This window comes from Mytilus edulis, chromosome 5, assembly GCF_963676685.1.
Source record: "Mytilus edulis chromosome 5, xbMytEdul2.2, whole genome shotgun sequence".
NCBI lineage: Eukaryota > Metazoa > Mollusca > Bivalvia > Mytilida > Mytilidae > Mytilus > Mytilus edulis.
Genome location: NC_092348.1, coordinates 47,839,191 through 47,861,011, shown reverse-complemented (window position 1 = coordinate 47,861,011; position 21,821 = coordinate 47,839,191). Strand labels below are relative to the sequence as shown.

The following is a 21,821-nucleotide window of genomic DNA, read 5'->3' as shown; positions in this document are numbered from 1 at the left end:
TAACTATAAAATTGACCAAACTAAATATCTGTGAATAAGTCACCATGTTAGAAATCGTCAACTGGCCCCTTAAATGGGCTAGTGTCCTTATTCATGTTTAAATCAAAATGGCTACCCTTCTTAAGGAACTGTAGTCAAAACAACTTTTAAATAGTAAAAATGTGAAATACGATCTACAAATAATTCAAAACGGAAATACTCGTCGATTGAACCCTTATAGGATTATTGTCTCGATAACCCGAAAACATGAGTTCGAATTCAGGCGAATAAGAACAAAAATTTGCTTTTGCAGATTTTACATTGTTATGCTGATATTAAGAGTAAATAGGAATCTAAAATGTGTTTGAGCCCTGTGTCACCTACACTGGTCATCCAATGGATAAATCTGTCGAAGAGTTGTGATTTGTTTAGACGTATTTATACATAATTCATATCAAATTAAGCCCAACAGTATACATGATATATATATATTGGCACGTAGTGACAAGTGGGTTCAGTGTAAACACCCGATTAAATTTTAAATTGCTCTTATTTTTAAACAAATATCTATTCTTTCTCTTCCCTTTTCTTTTTTTATCCATAATATTTGTTATTATTAAAAACCATTGTCCATGTCGAGACAAGATAATATTTAAACAGACAAACGTATATTAACTTGCCTTGACCCCAAAGCAGCTAGTGATTTACTTGATCTAGATCTAAAAGTCTCACTCAAAGAAATAATATAATTTGTGTTACTTAATAAAGAGTATTTTACTGTTTTATAAATATTTCTATATTATTTGCTATTTTCCTGCCATATTTTATTTCATGGTCTATTGCACTGGAAATTAACGTTCTATTGCACCTGTGTGCAGTCTTTTGCACTGACCTGCTATGATGTCTTATTCTGAAATCTGATTACTTAAACGGTATTCATGTTGTCCAAACAATTTGAGTCTTTAAAACTTTCTTGGGTTTATTTTTTTGATCGTCTTCGAATACTTTTTGAAGAATATTTAATATGTTGACTTTAATGATTTCTTGTCATTTGAATTACTCTGATTTCATGTCCGTTTTATTGAATTTCTAAAGTATTGGTTGTACATGTTTGTTCCTTACACATTATAAATAATACAGTTGTTACTTTCATGTGTTTTATTATGAAGAATTTGTGAGAACTGACTCAATATGTCACAGTATTAGGTAACTAAACAGTTATTGAATATGTAACAGTGCAATAGATCAAAATATATTTCCCCCAATTGTTCAATGAGCTGATCTTCATACCTCGGGAAATATATTTTGGTATCTTACATATTTACATATTAAATAACTGTATAACATAATATACAATTCAAAGGCTTTCTTTGTATCCAAAATTCACTTTTCTGAAAAATCATGCGAGCATTCGTCATCCCTTGACATCTTTCGTCGCCTAACGTTTGTGGTCTGCCTGTCTGTCAGTTGTCGAAAAACATAGGGACTAAATGATTTTTGTTGTCATGTAAAACATTAAACTGTCACGGAAAAATAGACTGGTAATTGCTCCTGAACTGATTTATTTTAGCAAGTTTCAGAAGAATAGACAAATATATCTTTTTTAGAATAAACGAAATTCAACGAAAACGAAACCGATTTGATACTGATTATCAGTTTAGAAGTTTAGAAGTGTTTATACATAATTCATATCAAATGTATCCCAACAGTATACATGTACATGATATATATATTGGCACATATTAACAAGTGGGTTCAGTGTAAACACCTGATTAAATTTAACTTGCTCTTATTTTCAAACAAATATCTATGCTTTCTTTTCCCTGTTCTTATTTTGTCCATAATATTTGTAATTTTTAAAAACCATTGTCCATGTTCAGATAAGATTATCAAAAATATTTAAACAGACAAATGTATATTAACTTACCTTGACCCCGAAGCAGCTACTGGTTTACTTGAACTAGATCTTAAAGTCTCACTTAAAGAAATAATATAATTTATTACGTAATTAAGATTATTTTACTGTTTTATTAATATTTATAATTATATCATTTGCTTTTTTTCTTCCATTTTTTGTTCTATGGTCTATTACACTTGACTTATCGTTCTATTGTTTCTGTGTGCAGTCTATTGCTCGTCGATTAAACCCTTATAAGATTGTTACCTTGGAAGACATTGTTGTCTATCATTAAGTTATTTGCATATATAATAGATCAAAAGAAATAGAAAAAAGGTAAAATGTTAGGATCTACAAATTATTTACACTAGAGGCTCTAAAGAGCCTGTGTCGCTCACCTTGGTCTATGTGAATATTAAACAAAGGACGCAGATGGATTCATCACAAAATTGTGTTTTGATGATGGTGATGTGTTTGTTCATCTTGCTTTACTGAATATTATTGCTGCTTACCATTATCTCTATCTATAATAAACTTGGCCCAGTAGTTTCAGTGGAAAATTGTTAAAAATTGACTGTAAAGGACAATAACTCCTTACGGGGTCAATTGACCATTTCGGTCATGTTGATTTATTTGTAAATCTTACTTTGCTGAACATAATTGCTGTTTACAGTTTATCTCCATCTATAATAATATTCAAGATAATAACCAAAAACAGCAAAACTTCATTAAAATTACCTATTCAGGTGCAGCAACCAAACATCGGGTTGTCCGATTTGTCTGAAAATTTCAGGACAGATAGATCTTGACCTGATAAACATTTTTACATCAGTCAGATTTTCTCTTAATGCTTTGGTTTTTGAGTTATAAGCCAAAAACTGCAGTTTACTCCTATGTTCTATTTTTAGCCGTGGCGGACATCTCGGTTAGATGGCCAGGTCACCAGGCACATTTGTTAAACTACTTGCCCCAAAGATAATTGTGGCCAAGTTTAGATTAATTTGGCCTAGTAGTTTCAGAGGAGAAGATTTTTGTAAAAGATAACTTAAGATTTACGAAAAATGGTTAAAAATTGACTATAAAGAGCAATAAGTCCTAAAGGGGCCAACTGACCATTTCGGTCATGTTGACTTATTTGTAAATCTGACTTTGCTAAACATTATTGCTGTTTCCAGTTTATCTCTTAGACTATTTATAATAATATTCTAGATAATAACCAAAAACAGCAAAATTTCCATAAAATTACCAATTCAGGTGCAGCAACCCAACATCGGGTTGTCCGATTTATCTGAAAATTTCAGGGCAGTTAGATGTTGACCTGATAAACAATTTTACCTCCGTCAGATTTGCTCTAAATGCCTTGGTTTTTGAGTTATAAGCCAAAAACTGCATTTTACCCCTATGTTCTATTTTTAGCCATGGCGGCCATTTTGATTGGTTCGCCAGCTCACCGGACACATTTTTTAAACAAGATACCCCAAAGATGATTGTGGCCAAGTTTGGATTAATTTGGCCCAAGAGTTTCAGAGGAGAAGATTTTTGTAAAAGATTACTAAGATTTACGAAAAATGGTTAAAAATTGACTATAAAGGGCAATAACGCCTAAAGGGGTCAACTGACCATTTTGGTCATGTTGACTTATTTGTAAATCTGACTTTGCTGAACATTATTGCTGTTTCCAATTTATCTCTATCTATAATAATTTTCAAGAAAATAACAAAAAACAGTAAAATTTCCTTAAAATTACCAATTCAGGTGCAGCAACCCAACAACGGGTTGTCCGATTCATCTGAAAATTTCAGGGCAGATAGATCTTGACCTGATAAACAATTTTACTCTGTCAAATTTGCTCTAAATGCTTTGGTTTTTGAGTTATAAGCCAAAAACTGCATTTTACCCCTATGTTCTATTTTTAGTCATGGCGGCCATCTTAGTTGGTTGGCTGGATCACCGCACATCTATACTATTAAACGAGAAGGCCTCATTTTGTGTGTCGCTTCTCTTCTTTCCACAATAAATTAATCAACACGCCTCTGTGTTCTATATGTACAGTACATAGTCGCATTTGTCATCCATTCATATGATTATTTAGATTGAGTTATTTTGCGAGAAAAACGAGAAAAAAGTAATCCGGATATTGTCCCGTCATTGGACGAAATTTTAAGTCAAATTAGACTTCCAGTTTGCGTTTTTCTGTATACTCTGAACATACATTTTATTATTTTCTGAAAAGATGAATTTACTACCACATTTAAAGCTTTTTGATTCATGCGTTAAACCTATTCTGTTATAAAGCAGTGAAGTTTGGGCTACTATTAGTTTAGTGAAACAAAATACTACCATCGAGTCAAAGTCCAAATAAAATTCAAATAAATAGGTGCTGTTAATAATTCTGTACTTTCTGAATTAGGCTTATTCCCACTTTCATTGTCAGCCCTTAAAAACACAATTAATTTCTGGTTTCATATCATTAATATGGACAATGGGAGTATGGTAAAGAAAGCATACAATGGAAACTTAAACTTTCCTAATGGTTTTTGTAGTAAATTAAAAGTGTTATTAGGTAAACTTGGTTTTCATCATGTCTGGAAAAATCAAAATACTATGTCAAAGAAATAAATACTTTTTTCATTTCAAAAGAAATTAGAAGAGGAATTCATAAAATACTGGAAACAAGCTCTTTTTTTGTGACTGTAATAATGGTAATAGTCATGGTAATAAACTAAGAACATATCGCAAAGTTAAAAATAATTTTGAATAGAAAAATATCTTCTACTGGACCTTAACAAAAGTGTTATTTCTAAAATGGTAAAAATTAGAATTAATAGAAGTTGATAGATATACTAGAACACCTTTAGAACAGAGAATTTGTCCAATTTGCAAGGATGGATTTCAAGATGAGTTCCATTTCCTCATTCACTGTAAAGCGTTAGAACTTAATAGAAATGTACTCTTTTGTAATTTAAGTGATATAGTTCTATCTTTTGTTAATATGTGTGAACAAGATAAATTTAGTTTCATTTTGAAAAGTAATGATACGGACATTAGTACTGTAAGTGTAGCTGGAATAAGCGATATGTATGATTTGAACATTCATTTAAAGCAAACATAATGTTGTTAAGAGCTTTTATAGTATTAAAGCTGATTGTAATAGCTTGAATTAATAATATTGTATGAATAAAACCTCCACGCAATGTAAATATAAAATATGTATCGCTATCATTGAGAAAATATGTTTGTTTGTTTGTTTGTTGTTTTGGGGTTTTTTTTGGCTGTTTGTTTTGGTTTTGTGTTGTTTTTTTTGGGGTTTTTTTTGTTTGTTTTGTCTATTTTGTTGTTTGTTTGTTTGTTTGTTTGTTTGTTTATTTTTGTATTTGTATTTGTATTTTGTAAATGTCAGCTGGTAACATTTCTGTATAGGAATTAACACCAATAAAATTATTAATTTGATTTACATATACTACGAATAAAGTGTATTTTAATTCTATCTGCTATCATTTTCAAGTCTACTATACATGACGGTCACAGAGTTTATTAAATGGAGATGGTCTGTATACTATATCAATTGACCACCATGGACGAATAGTTAACTTAGAATTGAAAGTAAATACACTTTATTTATATAGTAATGAATGTTAATAATATACAGATAAGCGCTAAAATTATTCATGTGAACTTTTGATACCTTTTCTGAAAATTATCCAGTCATTAAATCTTTTACAAAATTCATTGATTACAAAAAAAAGATGTGGTATGATTACCATGTTGAGACAACTCTCCACAAGAGACCAAAATGACACAGAAACTAACAACTATAGGTCACCGTACGGCCTTCAACAACGAGCAAAGCCCATACTCAGCTTTAAAAACCCGAAATGACGATGTAAATCAATTCAAACGAGAAAACTAGCGGCCTTATTTATGTACAAAAAATGAACGAAAACAAATATGTAACACATAAACAAACGACAACCACTGATCATGAATTACAGGCTCCTTATGTTCATAACATACTAAATGAATGTTCATATTGAAATTGATAGAAAACAAAAAATTAGGAATTTTGGAAATGAAGGAGGAGGGATAAAAAATAAACATTTTCCTATCCCCAATAACCTATGACTTATGATACTTTTGCTATCATTCTCCAGTCATTCAATATTTTACAAAATTCTTCCAACAACATTTTAGATACTTTAAACTACGCTCTGAATGCCCGCGATTTCGCGGGTGTGTTCTAGTATTTTTTAAACTAGATACCCCAATGGTGATTGTCGCTAAGTTTGGTTTAATTTGGCCCAGTAGTTTCAGAGGAGAAGATTTTTGTAAAAGTTAACGACGACGGACGCCGACGGACGCCGGACGCCAAGTGATGGGAAAAGCTCACTTGGCCCTGTGGGCCAGGTGAGCTAAAATGGCAAAATCATCAATTGAATAGGAGTTATAACTTTTTGAACATTTTTTTGCAAAAAGCATGAAAATAGATGGAGAGAAACTACAAAGACTTCATAGCGAAAATGAAATCAAAATCAAATCAAAGAATAATTAGACGTGGCCGAAATCGTCATTTGGCCCCAAAGGCTCTATACTTCTTAAAGATGTTTTAAAATATTTTTTTATCGTTGACAGATTGATAGATCTTATAAGTAGCATTATATAAAGCACAGTATGTTTTTAAAATCAGTCAACATGGCATAAATTATCAATTGACTCCCTGAATGACCATTTGTATAAATTTTATTACTTCATGGCAAAAACTATGATAGATAAAGAGTACAAATACATATCAGCAAAATAAGATACAAGAGTTAAAAGCTGTTCGTATCTTCAGTTTACTCTTTACAGGAGTTCCTTGAATGTTAATTTTAAACCTTTATGCATTTTACCGTCTTTTGGCCGACACAATGATAAGTATGGAAAAACAGTCAACATGGCCGAACTTTCAACAAACTCATTAAAGAAGTTGTTTCTACTGAGTAATGCGTTTAATTCATTGCGTGCACTATATAATGGATAGAGATATATTTCAAAACTAAAAACAAATGTCAAATAAAGGTCTACAATTAAGTCAACTTGTTCAAATTGTCAGACACCCTATGAAATGTAGTTCCCTTAAATGACGAGTTTTACCAATTCTTTTCTCATTAAACTTTTGAATTGTTAACAGTATAAATGATCATTAATACAGGATCTACAAAACGTCTACTCAATAAGGTTAACAAATATACAAACTAAATTCAAATTTTAAATAGATATCAAAATGGCATATTTCACCAGTTGATCGATTCAGATTGCACTTCTGTAAATATTGAAAATGCAATTTCTCATAGGAACTCCTTTTACGGCTCAAACTGTACCACTTTTACTATGAAGTTTTGAAAACAAAATCTTATCCTAGAATTGAAAGTTCATTTGCACCACAATTTTTTTCAAAGGTCAAAATATAGGGCTGAGCGTTATATTTTCAACGTTTATATGCCCTGGACTTCTCAGAGGTTAGACTCACACTGATTTTCTTAAATACCCCTACCTCGAATGAAAGGTTACCACGGATCTCAATGTAAACAAGATGCACATGTAAATGTACTGGTAACATTCCAAAGTTATGTCTCAGTGGGAACCAGTATGTAAACAAAATTAATGTTCTATGAATATTCAAGATCTCCCCAAAAGAGGCGTGTTTTGAGAAACAGCTGTATTTACAAAATGCAACCTTCAGACGCTATGGAAACTTACGTTTCTGTTTTTAAAGTTTGGATCTCTTGTTGTAGTCCTTTCAGCTCGGTATTTCTCTGTTCTAGCTCAGCATGGTTCTGTTCTATTTCTCTTTTAATAAAAAAAAAAAGTTGACATAATTAGCGGTTTCGAAGTTTCTGTTTCTTGTAATTGGCGATATAAGATACACACATGTCTATTATCGCTTAATTTATTTTAACATCTTAAGTCTATTATATTTTCGAGTCGCTGGTTGGCTATCTCATTGTTGTAATCTGAAATGTTGTTATATAGATATAATGATATGTGGTATAAGTACCGAGAAACTATCCATTCCAGTCACAATTTGTTAAAGTAAACAATTATAGGTTAAAGTGCTGTCTTCAACACGGAGCCTTGGATCACATCGAACAGCAAGATATAAATGGCCCAAAAAATTATTAATTACTAATAAAACCATTCAAACAATGACAGAAACGGTCTAATCTATATATGCTATAAAAACGAGAAACTCTTGTAATCCTGTCATGTAATGTTGTCATTTTAATGTTATATTTAACATTGCCATTAAAGCGGGAGGTTTGGCATTGCACAAAACCAGGTTCAAGCCACCATTTTGTTCTTGGAATATCCTGTACCAAGTCAGGAAAATGGCCATTGTTATATTATAGTTCGTTTCTCTGTGTGTTTTATTTTAATGTTGTGTACCTGTTGTGTCGTAGTTTTCCTCTAATATTTGATGCGTTTCCCTCAGTTTTAGTTTGTAACCCGGATTTGGTTTTTTATCAATCGATTTATGAATTTCGAACAGAGGTATACTACTGTTGCCTTCATTTATGAACCACAGGTACATATGTCTCCATGTTATCAGATATAATTCAGTAGTGATAATCATTGTTTTTTCTGTGTGCTGAAGTCGGTGTTCTTATAACATAATAAGTTCAATCTTCATTCATAACAATCAAACAAGGTTTTGTCATACATGTTTGTCAATCATTTAACAGCGTAAAGTTTAGTTTAGATAACTTTGGTTTTTGAGATATGGTCTTACAGACATTTTCAACATTTTCTTACTGATCTGTAATATTTTATATATATTAAATATAGTTATTGCATTACTGAATGCACGTTTTACGTTGTACCGGTACAAAATAACGCATATATAGTTAATATCATATGTGCATGTACTTTTATGTAATTTTATTAAGAATAAGTATAGTCTTAAATTAAAAGAGAATACATACTTTTGCAAACTTTTAATATTGTCTGACATTTTTTTAATCTCTGTATCTTTCATGTATATTACACTAGTGTATCTGCAAAACAATAAACAATTAGCACTATGTTATACGGTTGTAATGAGTGTGGTTAACATATGAGAAAGAGTGAATCCGAGCAGTGTAAAATGTATAATACACTTTTAATACCATTTCAAAATTAAAAAGTCATACAATTCAATCCTTTGTTTGAAGCGAAATTAACAAACTAACAAAAAATTGCTGCAGGATTATTGCATTTATATTGAGTAATATTGTCATGACCAGTTTATTGCAATAAACAAAATTCCTAGATATTAACATTATCCCCTTCTATAATACCAACTGATTAAATATTGACAAAACTTTGTCTCATTTTTGTTTAATTGTTTGATTTTGTGTTAAACGCTACTAACATCACTATTTACTATGTCATGGCAAGCAGTTTTTATCGGCAAAAAATATAACAATCCTAGCCAATAAATATTGGAATCGAACGAAAGCGCCACGCGGGGTTAGAATTCACAACTTCGGTGTTGACAGATTATTTATAAAGAAGATGAAATCCTTAGACGACTTGGCCCACAAGCCCTCGAACATTTTTGTAGTTTTTGGGGGCGCCTGCATTAATATACGCGATGTCTTTTTTTCGCTATTTTGGTTACTTATTGTTTTCCATTGTGTAAAAATATCGTATAACTCGGAACCTACCATTGCGAACCACCTTTTAAGGAGTAGTAATAAAATGGAATATTGGTCAAAATGCATTATTTTTAACTCCTTGGTCATGCTCCACATATTTTTTTTATAATTTATGTATTAAGTGCAAACATTAAAAGCAAACACTAATAAGTCTATTTTAAATACTAAAGATAAGCAGTCCTTTATACACCTAAATAGTCTAATTGGTTAACATGGTCCTAACCAATAGATTTTCTATCTATAACGTTCTGTTCTCCTTGAATAACGGTGTCGATATTAAGATTGTTTTCATCAAATTAATACCAGGATCTGAATCAAAATATTTCATTAAAATTACATTAGAAAAGAAGTGTATCAAGCAAACTGGTGTCTTTTGGCACTACATTAATGCTAGGGACTTTATTAAATTCGGATAGCAAAAATATGAAAACGCACCCACAAACTCAGAAATAGTAGCAATATCCTCTTTCATTATCCGTCTTCAATTTGTAATGCATGGTTAGCCGGAAATGACAACGTGGCTAACAGGATAAAAAAAACTGAAATAATTTGCCTATTTCTGTCAATGTTAATAATGAGGACATACACTATTAGTTCACAATCGGCGAACCTTGATAACAAATATGATTATCCTATTGCCATTGAAAATTTGTTTGTGACTGCCTTCTTTAACAATATTAATTTTTGAACTTTGAGACGCAGCTCTGGTCTACCGGAAATGGTGAATTTCAAATTTGCTTCTTGTGTCTTACTTGAATACATAGCAGCTTTTCTGTGACTTGAAAAATACTTACTGGGAAAGATTTCTGCAAACCTTTAATTTTGGAATACAAATGATTCTTTTGTCTTTTCCCCGCGTACTTGCTTCACTTAAATGGTTAACATTGGATATATAGTTACCCAAAAGTGTGTAATTTTGTTTTTGAAAGCCTTTCGTTCATCTTGATGTAAGAAATATACTGAATTTTATATTTGCTGTATCATGCATGTGAAGCTACAAACCATCGTTTTGACTTGTCAGATTCGAATATACATATATAATAAGATTCGTCAGATGTAAACAAGTTGTTAGTCATCCTTATGATACATTTTTGTTTACATTTATTCATACTTTTTTTATATTCTTAGGTAAACTCAGAAAAGTTTTTCGTGTGCATATAAAGTGGGTTTTTTTCATATTTGTCAAGATAGAAATTCAAGCTTTTAAAAGTTTTATATTAAGAAACTTAATTTTCTTGCAATGATAAGAATTTTTGTAACCTTCCAATTCATCCTTTAAGCCAAAAATAAATTAAGGCTCAGCTCCATATTGAAGTGTTCGAATTCTATGTGTGTTCTAGTTATTCTTATACATATGATATATCAAACAATGACTCTGACGATTTTTATGATTAGAAATCATGTTTATGTACGTACTCTGACTGCATTTTTGTCTGTTCGTCCTTCATATCTTCTGACAACTTTTTGATTTGATCGCCTTTTAATTCTAGATCTCTGTCAATTTAAAATCAATTCCATATATCATGTATAATAGAAAGCGATTTTAAACAAAATTCATTTGTTCTGTGTATGGTACCTGCTGAGATAATAATGCAAATCTACATACACAAACCTTCAACCAGAATTGCACACATAAACACACAGGCATTCATATTTACTTTACAACTGAACAAATTATTGTTAAGTATATGGTAATAGTAAAAAGATAGTGATCTTACCTTTGTCCACTCTGTTGTGGATTTTCATGGAATACGACTTACCAGGGACTTTTCAAAAACCAGCCCCAATAACGTGATGTGTGCCATTCGTGACCAATACAGTTTTACCATCTGCTATATCTCAGATTCTGAACTCTACTATTTTTAATATATATCACCTTTGATAAAGTGTTTGGTATGACGATATAAGTTTTCACTTCTGTTCCCGTAATATAAATTTCCGTACTCCGTGTATACCTTACAACAAAATTATCTTATTTCATTTTACCTGTGTACGTTATTTTATTTGGTGGCATTTTGTCCTAGATTATGGTTGTCTTTCTGATATTGTTTTACATCTCACCCCTTTTTTTATTAATCAATTTTAGATCAAATGTATTCGTTCAGTGTATGTTCAATATGTCTTTTGATTGAGTTAAGCTATTTCAGATTCTATTTTATAGTGTGTCTTTTTATGTTGTGATGTTACACTATTGTGTCATGGTTAGGATGAAGGTTGGCGCCTATCAAAACGTTTAAACCCGCTACATTTGTTTGCACCTATCTTGAGTCAGGTACATGGTGTTCAGTGGTTGTCAGGGTTTTTTTTTTTTTTATAGAATAGACTGTTACTTTTCCTGTGTGAATGGTTTAGCAATAGTCATTTTTGGGGGCCCTTTATAGCTTGCTGTTCTGTGTGAGCCAAGGGTTCGTGTTGAAGTTTGTTCTTTGCATGACCTATAATGGTTTACTTTTACAAAATGTGACTTGGGTGGAGAGTTGTGTTATTGGCACTTATACCATATCTTCTTCCATCCATTTTTGAAGTTTATGTTGCTAAATCTTTTATGGAAACACACTTTTGTATGTTTTTTTCTCTTTTTGGTCATGGTGTCGCCTGATTACATTTGAATTATGCCTTTGTTATTCCTCATTATCATATTTTAACTTGTTCTATGTCAATCAATATGTACCTCTGAAGAGTTTCCTTGGATCTTTGGTATTCTAAATGTAATTCTTTATGTCTTGCCACCTGAACCGAGCAGTTTTGACATAAGCTGAAAAAGTGATTTGCAGATTCTTTCTTTTTTCAATATTCAAACACAAATTTTCAAACTATTCGTGAATCATCAAACTCGGCTTTACATTATAATCATCAATCATAATTATCATATTTTGTCACATGTATCGTATTGATTAAAACAGTAGTTGATGGTAACAAATGGTGAATCCACGCGCATATTCATACATAATTGTTTATATTAATAATCTTTTATCAAATGGAAAGCAAGCTTCATATTTACCTTTTGTCCATCTTAGACTCAATATGCTCCATAACTTCTCTATACAGGGATTCATCCTCAAAACTCGGTACTTGCGCGAAAGGTGGTTCATCAGGTATACTAACCAATGTTTCAATATCACTTTGAATTGATCTATAACCCGAAAAAAATGTTATATCGTGTTTCTCTAATAAAAGATTCTCCAGTTCTGATAATATGTGTACGTATTGTTTATGAACCAAACCAGTGTTTTTGAAGAATGCTTCGAAGTTTTGGTTCTCAAGATTTTCATTATCCTCTACTTCGGTTGTTTTTATACTCCCTTTTGCTTCTAAGAAGGACTGGAGATCTTTACAGACGGATTCTATGTGTCCAATACATTTTGTGCTTTCAACGTGAAGTTTTTCAATATGTTCACGCCTAATTTTTTCTTGCAGGCTTGATATTGCCTCAGTTTTCGATTTCAGTTCTTTGATATTGTCTTTAGCCTTTTCCCTTTCTTCTAAAACCACATCAGTAATGTCTGAAATTGTGTGGGATTTGTGTGTTGATGTAACACACTTACTGCAAATAAGATTACTGCATTCCGTGCAATAAAACTGAATATCTTTGTTGTGTGTATCACAAAACTTTGTTTTGTTGACGGTTGAAAGGTTAATTGTATTAATATCTGCGACTGTGTGTGCACTAAGAGCTGGGATCTTACCATGTCTTTTGCGACATACCGTACATAAAGCATGCTGACATTCATAGCAATAATATGCTCCATTACTTTCATCACATAATGAACATTTCTGGGCCGAAACTTGTGCCATGACACGGAAGTAAATATAATTTTTTATTTACAATTTACCTTGATAATATCACGTGGTTTCGACAATATGTCTTGATAAATAAACGATCGATAAGAAAACCAAATAAATTGTATAGGAACGAAATTAAAATAAAATATATATGTATACCTCTTCGGACAGCAAATAATTCTATGAATATTAATCCGCAGTCCAACAGTATAATGAGTTTACCTGTCAGTCATCGTAAAACCAATTGATCACCTCATTTCTATATCCATGCAGAACAAAAATAGCGCATCGTAAGATCTACTTCAAACAAAGTTAAATTTATTTCTTGTTCAGGCCAACTGGCGAACAGAAACGCTTTTATTCATTACTTTGTATTTATCGTATGATCACTGTGTCTATACCACACCGGCAAACATTGTTCGGACTCGATGGTATCTTACATCCGGCACAATGACGGAACATCAATAGCCAGAAAAAAGATAGATTTCTCCTTATTTTCTTATTTTTTTATGATATCGAAGAATATATATACATATACAACTATTTTCTATTGTGAGATGCAATATTTTCTACAACAGTTCTATATTAACGGAGAAATAAGTAAAAATGCACGTCAAAATGAAGAATGGAGTGAGCCTTGCCTCGAAATTGTTTAATTTCTCGTTAAATTGTTCACATCATACGGAAAGAAAGGTACGGGAAGATAGATACTGACACGGAGATTGCAAAACTAGTCATTATGAGCATCTCAATACTTGTATTTCTGTGTATGGAACGAAAGAAATTGGTCATGTCAAATTAAAATACACCGGTTTTGTCCGTGTTGTTTTCTACACAATCACCCGGTTTCGTCTATATATATCACCCGGGTTGTTTTATTTGTTTAAAACAAACAATTTATGAAAAGAAACGTTAACACGGATCTGAACATTGTCTTTCAAAAGAATTTGAATATATATTTATTTTAAACGGGCACTTTTGGACATAAGTAATTATAGTAATACAAATTTTCCTAATAAAAGCAGCGTATCACTTATTTCACTTATCATCAAACTAATTTTAAATGGAATATAAATACTCAATAGCAAACACGGATATCTAATTATTTTATAACATTATGATATTTATTTTATATAGGTTTTGAGATATATCGCAATATGTGACCCCCCCCCCCCCTTTTTTTTAACAAAAAAAACTAAATAACGCTTAAAAAAAATTAAAACATCACCAAAAAGTATGCAGAAGTTAAGATTTATATAACTAAGAAGTGTAAGTTTGATGCAATAATGATAAATCGTTTTTAAGATATGGCGCGACATGTTAAAAAAACCACACTCCTGTTTTACTTACAAAGTCCTGTGACTCAAAAAGATTTAATTTGATTTTCACTAAAAGGTTTACAGATCGTTTGCCCATTATACGAAATAACTTTGTTAAGTTTCATGAAAATTAGATAAGCTGTTCTCACGTTACGGTGCGACATATTTACGCTGGACAGAAGGATAGACGGACGGACGGACAGATTGACTCATAGATGGAGGAACGGGCGGATGGAAGGAAGGACAGACGGACGGACGTTTTATACAATAAAACGTCCTACAATAAAACGTCCTTTCAAAATTGTGACGGGCGTGTAAAAACGCAAAGAAATGAAAAAAAAACCTCCTAAAGTCATAATAAACGAGTGACCGGAGAAAAATAATGTTATTCTAATTATTGAACCAATGCATAAAAAACATCATAAACTTAGTCTTCTGTGCGCGATTTTATCATTTTTTTTTACTAAATTTCGTATAATCGTTATTTTTTTTTTCAATCGGTCACTGTTGTTGTGAAAATATGGCAGGTAATTAAAGTTCGTGTTTTGAAGCCGAAGTTTAACGATTGTCACCTTTTTGTCAACAATAACCGAAAAAGGGTATAATAGATATTGAGCACGTGTTTAACATGTACAATCAGATAATAGTATTTTCCCGCGTTTCGATCAGTATAGCGGGAAAATGTTGTATTATCGATATGGGAATCGTCAATTTTCGGTAGGCCGAAGAAAATCTATCCAATCAGAGGACTGAGTTGTGGTCATATATAAGGTGTTTTTGTCTGTGGTAGCTTCACTTCTAGCCGTCGTATTGACCGTGTAAACCAATGGACGCCGAATTACAGCAAGTTATCCAGACAGAAGTACAGAATGCCGTTCAATCCACACAGGACCAGATGTTGAACAGTATGACGACGTTACTGAATTCACGTTTAGAAGGGTTCCACAGAAGGATGCAGGACAACCAGAAAGTGCTGTCGGACACACAACTAGCTAGGATGGACGAATCACTTACCGACAGTTATAAATTCCGAAAGAGGGGGAACGCAGAACAACACAAACACAACCAGAAAGTGTACGCCAAAATCAGAGAAGTACATGCAGAATTTGAGACGGACAACTTGACGCAGTCCAATATCAACAGTGCAAAAAGAAAAATTTCAAAAGGTATGGACTTGATAAAAAATCGACAAAAGCTTATCAAACTTGCCGATTCTTCAGACGCGGGTTGGCGCGTGGTAAAAGAATACGTTACCAACCCACTCGCTGAAGATTCCGAGGACGAGAAGAAGATGTATAAAGCACAGAGTAGAGCAGAAAGCAAGCTGAAAAAGGAAAAGTTAAAAAGACGCCCAGACCGCAAGAGCGTGCCATACACACAACAGGCCCCAGCAAAAACAGCAAATTCGATCCCTGTGAACGTTAGTGGTGGATCCAGGTCTGATGTACGACCCGGTAGATGTTTCTATTGACTAACCTCAAGTTTACAAAATGTTCTATAGAAATCCCAAATAAAAAAAAATGGTGCTTTGAAATACCGAAGACATATGTTTATGACACAGAAATGTTTTACTGCAATAAAATGTGGGATTCATAAACTACAACTGTCAAATTCAAGTGAATATATCTTTCGTATAGAACAGGATGTGACGTACCATTGATTTGGTGGTATAACACCTTTATACAAATCATAAATAATAAACCGCTGAGATAAGAGTATGCAATTACGTGTTTTCCTTAACAGAGAAATATATACAACAAATCGCCTACTTGTTTTAAAGGATTGAAATGAAACCTTTAGTATGATTAATATAATTATGTGTAAATTATTGATGTTTCATAACAAATGTCTAGCTTGTTCTTAGAATGTATCCATACTTTCTAATATACCCGTATCTTACAATAGGAAAGTAAACTAATCAATTTTTAGTTTCTTTTGAAAGACAATTTTAATTATTTAGATGGAACGAAATCTTGGCTAAAAAATTGACACCATCGGCTGTAAACAAACAGACACATAATGGTATTCATCGTCTATATTTTTTTTCACATCAATGGGATCGCGACCAATATCCTTGTAATCTATGAAACTGGAAATATTGATTCTCTCATGTAGAATTATTTTTGCCGAACGATAAAGGCATCCTTAATATTGGCTGTTTATATCAAATCCTCCCTCTTCACAAAAATAAATCGTTATAAGTAATAATACTATAAAGCAACTGTATATCAACTCGAATTGTAATTAAAAAATCTTCTAACGGGCAAACAATGATTTATGTTTTGCAGTTATATGTCCAAGAACTTTAACATTATTATGAAAACAAAATTTCTCGAGGTCATTAAAAAAATAAAAATCAAGACAGGGAGATAAATCGAATCTTCCAATTGTTTTACCCCACTATCACAGCTTCAAAATAAAAAATATCCTTTCCATTCGAATACAGGTCTTGGTATTCTGGATTAAGTTCTGTGTAACTTTAAGGATTTTGCATTGAATGTTAAACTTTAGATTATTTTTTTTGCCATATCCTACGTTTCAAATCTGATCAAATGCACTTTTGAAAGGACACAACAATTTTTTATCAAAAAAAAAGAAAAATTTGTAAATGCAGTATATAAACATTATCATAAACAGAAAAACCTGTCCTGAATCCTTCTTGTGAAACGAACTCACAAGTGAGCTATTGGAGAGTTTGACATTTCTTATTTACATCAATTAAATTAACTTTATTATGTACACAGTTATCATACTAGTTAATAAGAAATATCATGATTTCCATCTCTTTGAGTCATAAGTTAATTCAGAATTTTCTAAAACTTTTTTCGAGTCAATGGACGTATTTCTCAATTTCTTTGTATGATGATATTAAAGGTTCTTGTATGCTTGATTCTCTACTTTCTTGTCTCGAGTAATTCTTCACGAGTTCCTTCATTTTTAAAAATATTATATTCTACATGTAGCTAATTAATATTTTTTCTTATCGAGAATACTTAATAAATAAATTTGGTGTTTTTACTGTCTATTGATTGGTTAAAATTATTAGTTTTATTTTCAATGTTGTCAATTTTGATGGCTTCACGCCCACTCTGACGTTGTGTATTCATACGCCAACATGTGTGTACGTTGTTATTGTTAATATACATAATATAAAAAGTTCTTTGAGCCTTATTTTTGATAGAAATTTATTTATAATGAATGGCAATAATTTATTTTGATTTTATTGAACCATAAAACTAATTTTTGACTCTTCACATTTTACATAATCCGCTTCGCGGATTATTCAATGTGAAGAGTCTAAAATTAGTTATATGGTTCAATAAATTCAAAATAGATAATAGCCATTCATTAATTATTATTACAAGGTTACGAAAAGGTTTTATTTGTGATTTGGCATGTGGTTTAGAGAGTGTATTTAAACATAACCTTTCAAATAACCTTGTTGAGTACATGTATTAAGTAAATGTATGTTATCATGGTCACTCATTATTAGTCAGCTGATCTATCGATAATATTGCTTTTAATTTAATATACAATTTTTCAATTGATTTTTTTTTTTTTTTTTGATTTTACGAGAACAATCGACACTGTTTTGTGGATAGGGTTATGGGAAAAATTACAAAAATCTCACATAACTGTCAAGTTTTGTAGTTATTTATGATATGTTTAAAAATATAAAGACCTGAATGCAAAATGGTAACCAAAGTTCAACTTTCTTCAAAAGAGGGACGAAAGATACCAAAGGGACAGTCAAACTCATAAATCCAAAACAAACTGACAACGCCATGGCTAAAAATAAAAAAGACAAACAGAAAAACAATAGTACACATGACACAACATAGAAAACTAAAGAATAAACAACACGAACCCCACCAAAAACTAGGGGTAATCTCAGGTGCTCCGGAAGGGTAAGCAGATCTTGCTCCACATGTGGCACCCGTCGTGTTGCTTATGTGATTACAAATCCGGTAAATAGTCTAATTCGGTAGATCACATTCATGAAAGGGAAGGGGATCGTAGTTACGACGTAAAGAACATATCCGATATCATTTGTGAAACGGTTATTCTATAACGGTCAACCAACTCATGATGGCGTCCGTAAAATTTACGAAGGGATGATTTCAACTTCACCATTTGGAACTCTTGGTTTAATAGCTTCCTTGTGAGCAGTAACCCTCTATCAAGAAAATCATGATAGGAAATGCAGGCACGGGAATATCGTATCAATTGGGAGATATATACCCCGTATGCAGGTGCTGCTGGAATGTTGCTACTTAGAAATGGAAAGTTCACAATTGGAAAGCTGAAATCATCTCTTTTGTCGTAAAGTTTTGTTTTCAACCGACCCTCATTGTCAATTTCTAGATGTAAGTCAAGATATGAAGCCGACTTAACTGTATCTGTAGTATCCTTTATCTCCCATTCGATGGGATAGATGCGTTCCACATAGTCACCAAATTTTGAATTGTTTAGTGAAAGAACGTTATCTATATAGCGGAAAGTAGAGTTAAAGGATATTGCTAACTTCTTATCTTTCTTCCTAAGAAGTTCCTGCATGAAGTCAGCCTCATAATAATAAAGAAACAAGTCGGCAAGTAGAGGGGCACAGTTTGTTCCCATTGGGATGCCGACAGTCTGTTGAAAAACACGTCCTCCGAACGTTACAAATATGTTGTCAATCAAGAAATCAAGCATCTTGATAATATCGGTTTCAGAGAATTTTTTGTTTGAATCAGAGTGATTCTTTACAAAGTATGATTTATCCCTCCCTAGGACAAGATACTTGTATCTACGTTGGCCATTCTTTTTTATGAAGCAAAGTAATACCAACTCTTTCAATTTGTCTTTTAGTTTGGAATGTGGAATACTTGTATAAAGAGTAGAAAAGTCAAATGTTTTAATACTGTTACAAGATGAAAGAGAGTTAGATTGTATGTACTCTAAAAGATCTTTGGAATTTTTAAGTATCCACATCTGATTCACGCCACCTCTAGAATAGGCAGTTTCACAATAACTTTGAAGCCCGTCTTTGATTGCTGATAAAATAGATGTTAATAATTTAGAAAGAGGTTTCGTGGAGCACTTGAAAGACCCAGCAATATACCGTTGTTTGTAAGGACACTTATGTAGTTTAGGTATCCAGTACAGTGATGGAAGATCCAGTTCTTCATCTTTGGTTGAAATACCAAAGGAACAAAGAACAGACCTATGATTATCCAGGATTTCCTCTTTGGTAAGTGTCGTGAGGGTATATGTTGAGTTTTCAAGTGAATTGTCTATACCTAATTCGTTTATCAAGCAATTAATGTAGTGACTTTTACAGACAAAACGATGTTATTCAATTTAGGTGTGAGGCAGGGTAAAATATTATCAGCCTTTTGACTCTGTTATCAAATGATTTTGAAAGCTTTTTCATGTTTAATTCCACCTTATGTCTTTTTATTGGATGAGAAACATAGCATTTTTCACCATCTTTTTTTTTACCGGTGAATTCGTCATTAGGGAATTTCATGTGCCAGGGTGTTGCCTGACCTGGTACAGGATATTTAAAGCAAAAATGTTGAACTTGTTTTGCGGTTAGATAAACCTCGCGCTTATATAGCAATGTTAAATATAATACTAAAATGACAACATTACATGACAGGACTACAGTACGAATAAATACAAAAACATGCAGGACAGAGAAACACACAAATATACATTACAATAGGGCATTTCGACATGCTAATAGTTATCAAATGTACCAGGCTTATTATCCAATACATCATACCTGCGTTTCGTCTACATGTGACCCACCAGTGAAGCTCGGATTAAAATAGAAAAGAGAGCCAAAAAAGGGCAAAGTTGAAGGGAATGATGACCCGAAATTCTAAAAATTTGTTATATTCACATCTTACAACAAAGACAAAATCTAAGATATTTCAGAAGATAAAGAAACGCTAAGTTCCAAAATTATCGTTGACAAGACGTTTATAGCAGGAAACAGTGAACATAATAAAACAATTTTTAATGGAATAAATATTTCTACAGAGTTTGAATACTTATATCTGAACACTTCCGACGATAAATTGGGCGATCCTTTGCTTCACAAGCATCAATATCGAGCAGATCAACAAAGATATTGAATGTAGAGGAAAAAATGTTTTCTTGTTGGTTTTTGCGCATGTTTTTGCACAAAAACTTTTGGAACGCCAACAGATACGATCCAACTATATATCAACTGAATATTTTGAAAAATGAACACATTGAATATATCTGTGTGCTTGGACGAACAGCAAACACAAGAATAAAAAAATGAATATCGAAATCCCGCTAACATGTTTAACCCCGCCGTATTATGCATGTATGTGCCTGTCCAAGTCAGGAGCCTGTAATACAGTGGTTGTCGTTTTGTTGTTGTGTTACATATTTGATTTTTTTGTTCATAAATTAGGCCGTTAGTTTTCTTGTTTGTATTGTTTTTTTACATTTGTCATTTCTGGGCCTTTTATAGCTGACTATGCGGTGTGGGTTTTGTTCATTGTTGAATGCCGTACGGTGACCTATAGTTGTTAAATTCTGTATCATTTGGCTCTTGTAAAGAGTTGTCTCATCGGCAATCATACCACATCTTCTTTTTTATATATAAGCACGTAGGGAAGTATATTTATAAAACATTCGTAAAAAGGGATCAACCACCTCAGGTTGACTAATGATACAACACCATTGCAGTGATGGCATGTTTTATACAAGTTGAAAACATGTTTAACTTTGACTCAGCAGTTCAATGGACAGTGTGTTTATCCTCTTAGGGAAAGCTCTGTGATGGACACAAACTATCATATTAGTAAGTCTCATGGTAATTGATTCAACATACGTAAAATACATATTGGAATGTTGCTTCTGAGTAATGGCAATTCACTGGTGTCGAAGTGATAATCGTACAAGTGAGATACAAAAAACACGATGATGATCGTAACTTTCATTTATTTTTTATCAATGATGGCTCTTACTTTAGATGATTGCAGTTTTTAAATCTCACCATTTTTCAGTGATACCAATATATCGTGACTTCTAAATAGGATACTCATTGAAAGAAGAAAAGTTATAACCATCTTTAAATAAAAACAATTCTAAGTTACGCTCATTCATAGACGTCGTTACGATCATCATCGTTGGTTTTTTTGGTTT

The 21,821-nt window shown here is 32.3% G+C and overlaps 1 protein-coding gene across 1 annotated transcript; it reads right to left on the bottom strand.

Annotated features, from left to right (window-relative positions):
- Positions 1–1,859: 1,859 nt before the first annotated feature.
- LOC139522443 (probable RING finger protein 207 homolog) lies at positions 1,860–13,357 on the bottom strand. The gene is made up of 6 exons (XM_071315950.1): positions 12,551–13,357; positions 12,221–12,304; positions 10,966–11,043; positions 8,836–8,907; positions 7,613–7,702; positions 1,860–1,957 (listed from the first exon to the last, which is right to left on the bottom strand). The coding sequence occupies exons 1-6, from the start codon at positions 13,342–13,344 to the stop codon at positions 1,903–1,905; spliced, it is 1,173 nt and encodes a 390-aa protein (XP_071172051.1). The 5' UTR covers positions 13,345–13,357; the 3' UTR covers positions 1,860–1,902.
- Positions 13,358–21,821: the final 8,464 nt, after the last annotated feature.

What these genes read in the sequence shown, in the direction of transcription:
- LOC139522443 (XM_071315950.1), bottom strand. Translation starts at nt 13,344, where the DNA reads ATGGCACAAGTTTCGGCCCAGAAATGTTCATTATGTGATGAAAGTAAT. An exon ending in TCCAAGGAAACTCTTCAGAG is followed by an intron (nt 11,044 to 12,220) that starts GTACATATTGAT and finishes TTAAATTGACAG; the next exon opens with AGATCTAGAATTAAAAGGCG. An exon ending in AATATTAAAAGTTTGCAAAA is followed by an intron (nt 7,703 to 8,835) that starts GTATGTATTCTC and finishes TTTTATTAAAAG; the next exon opens with AGAAATAGAACAGAACCATG.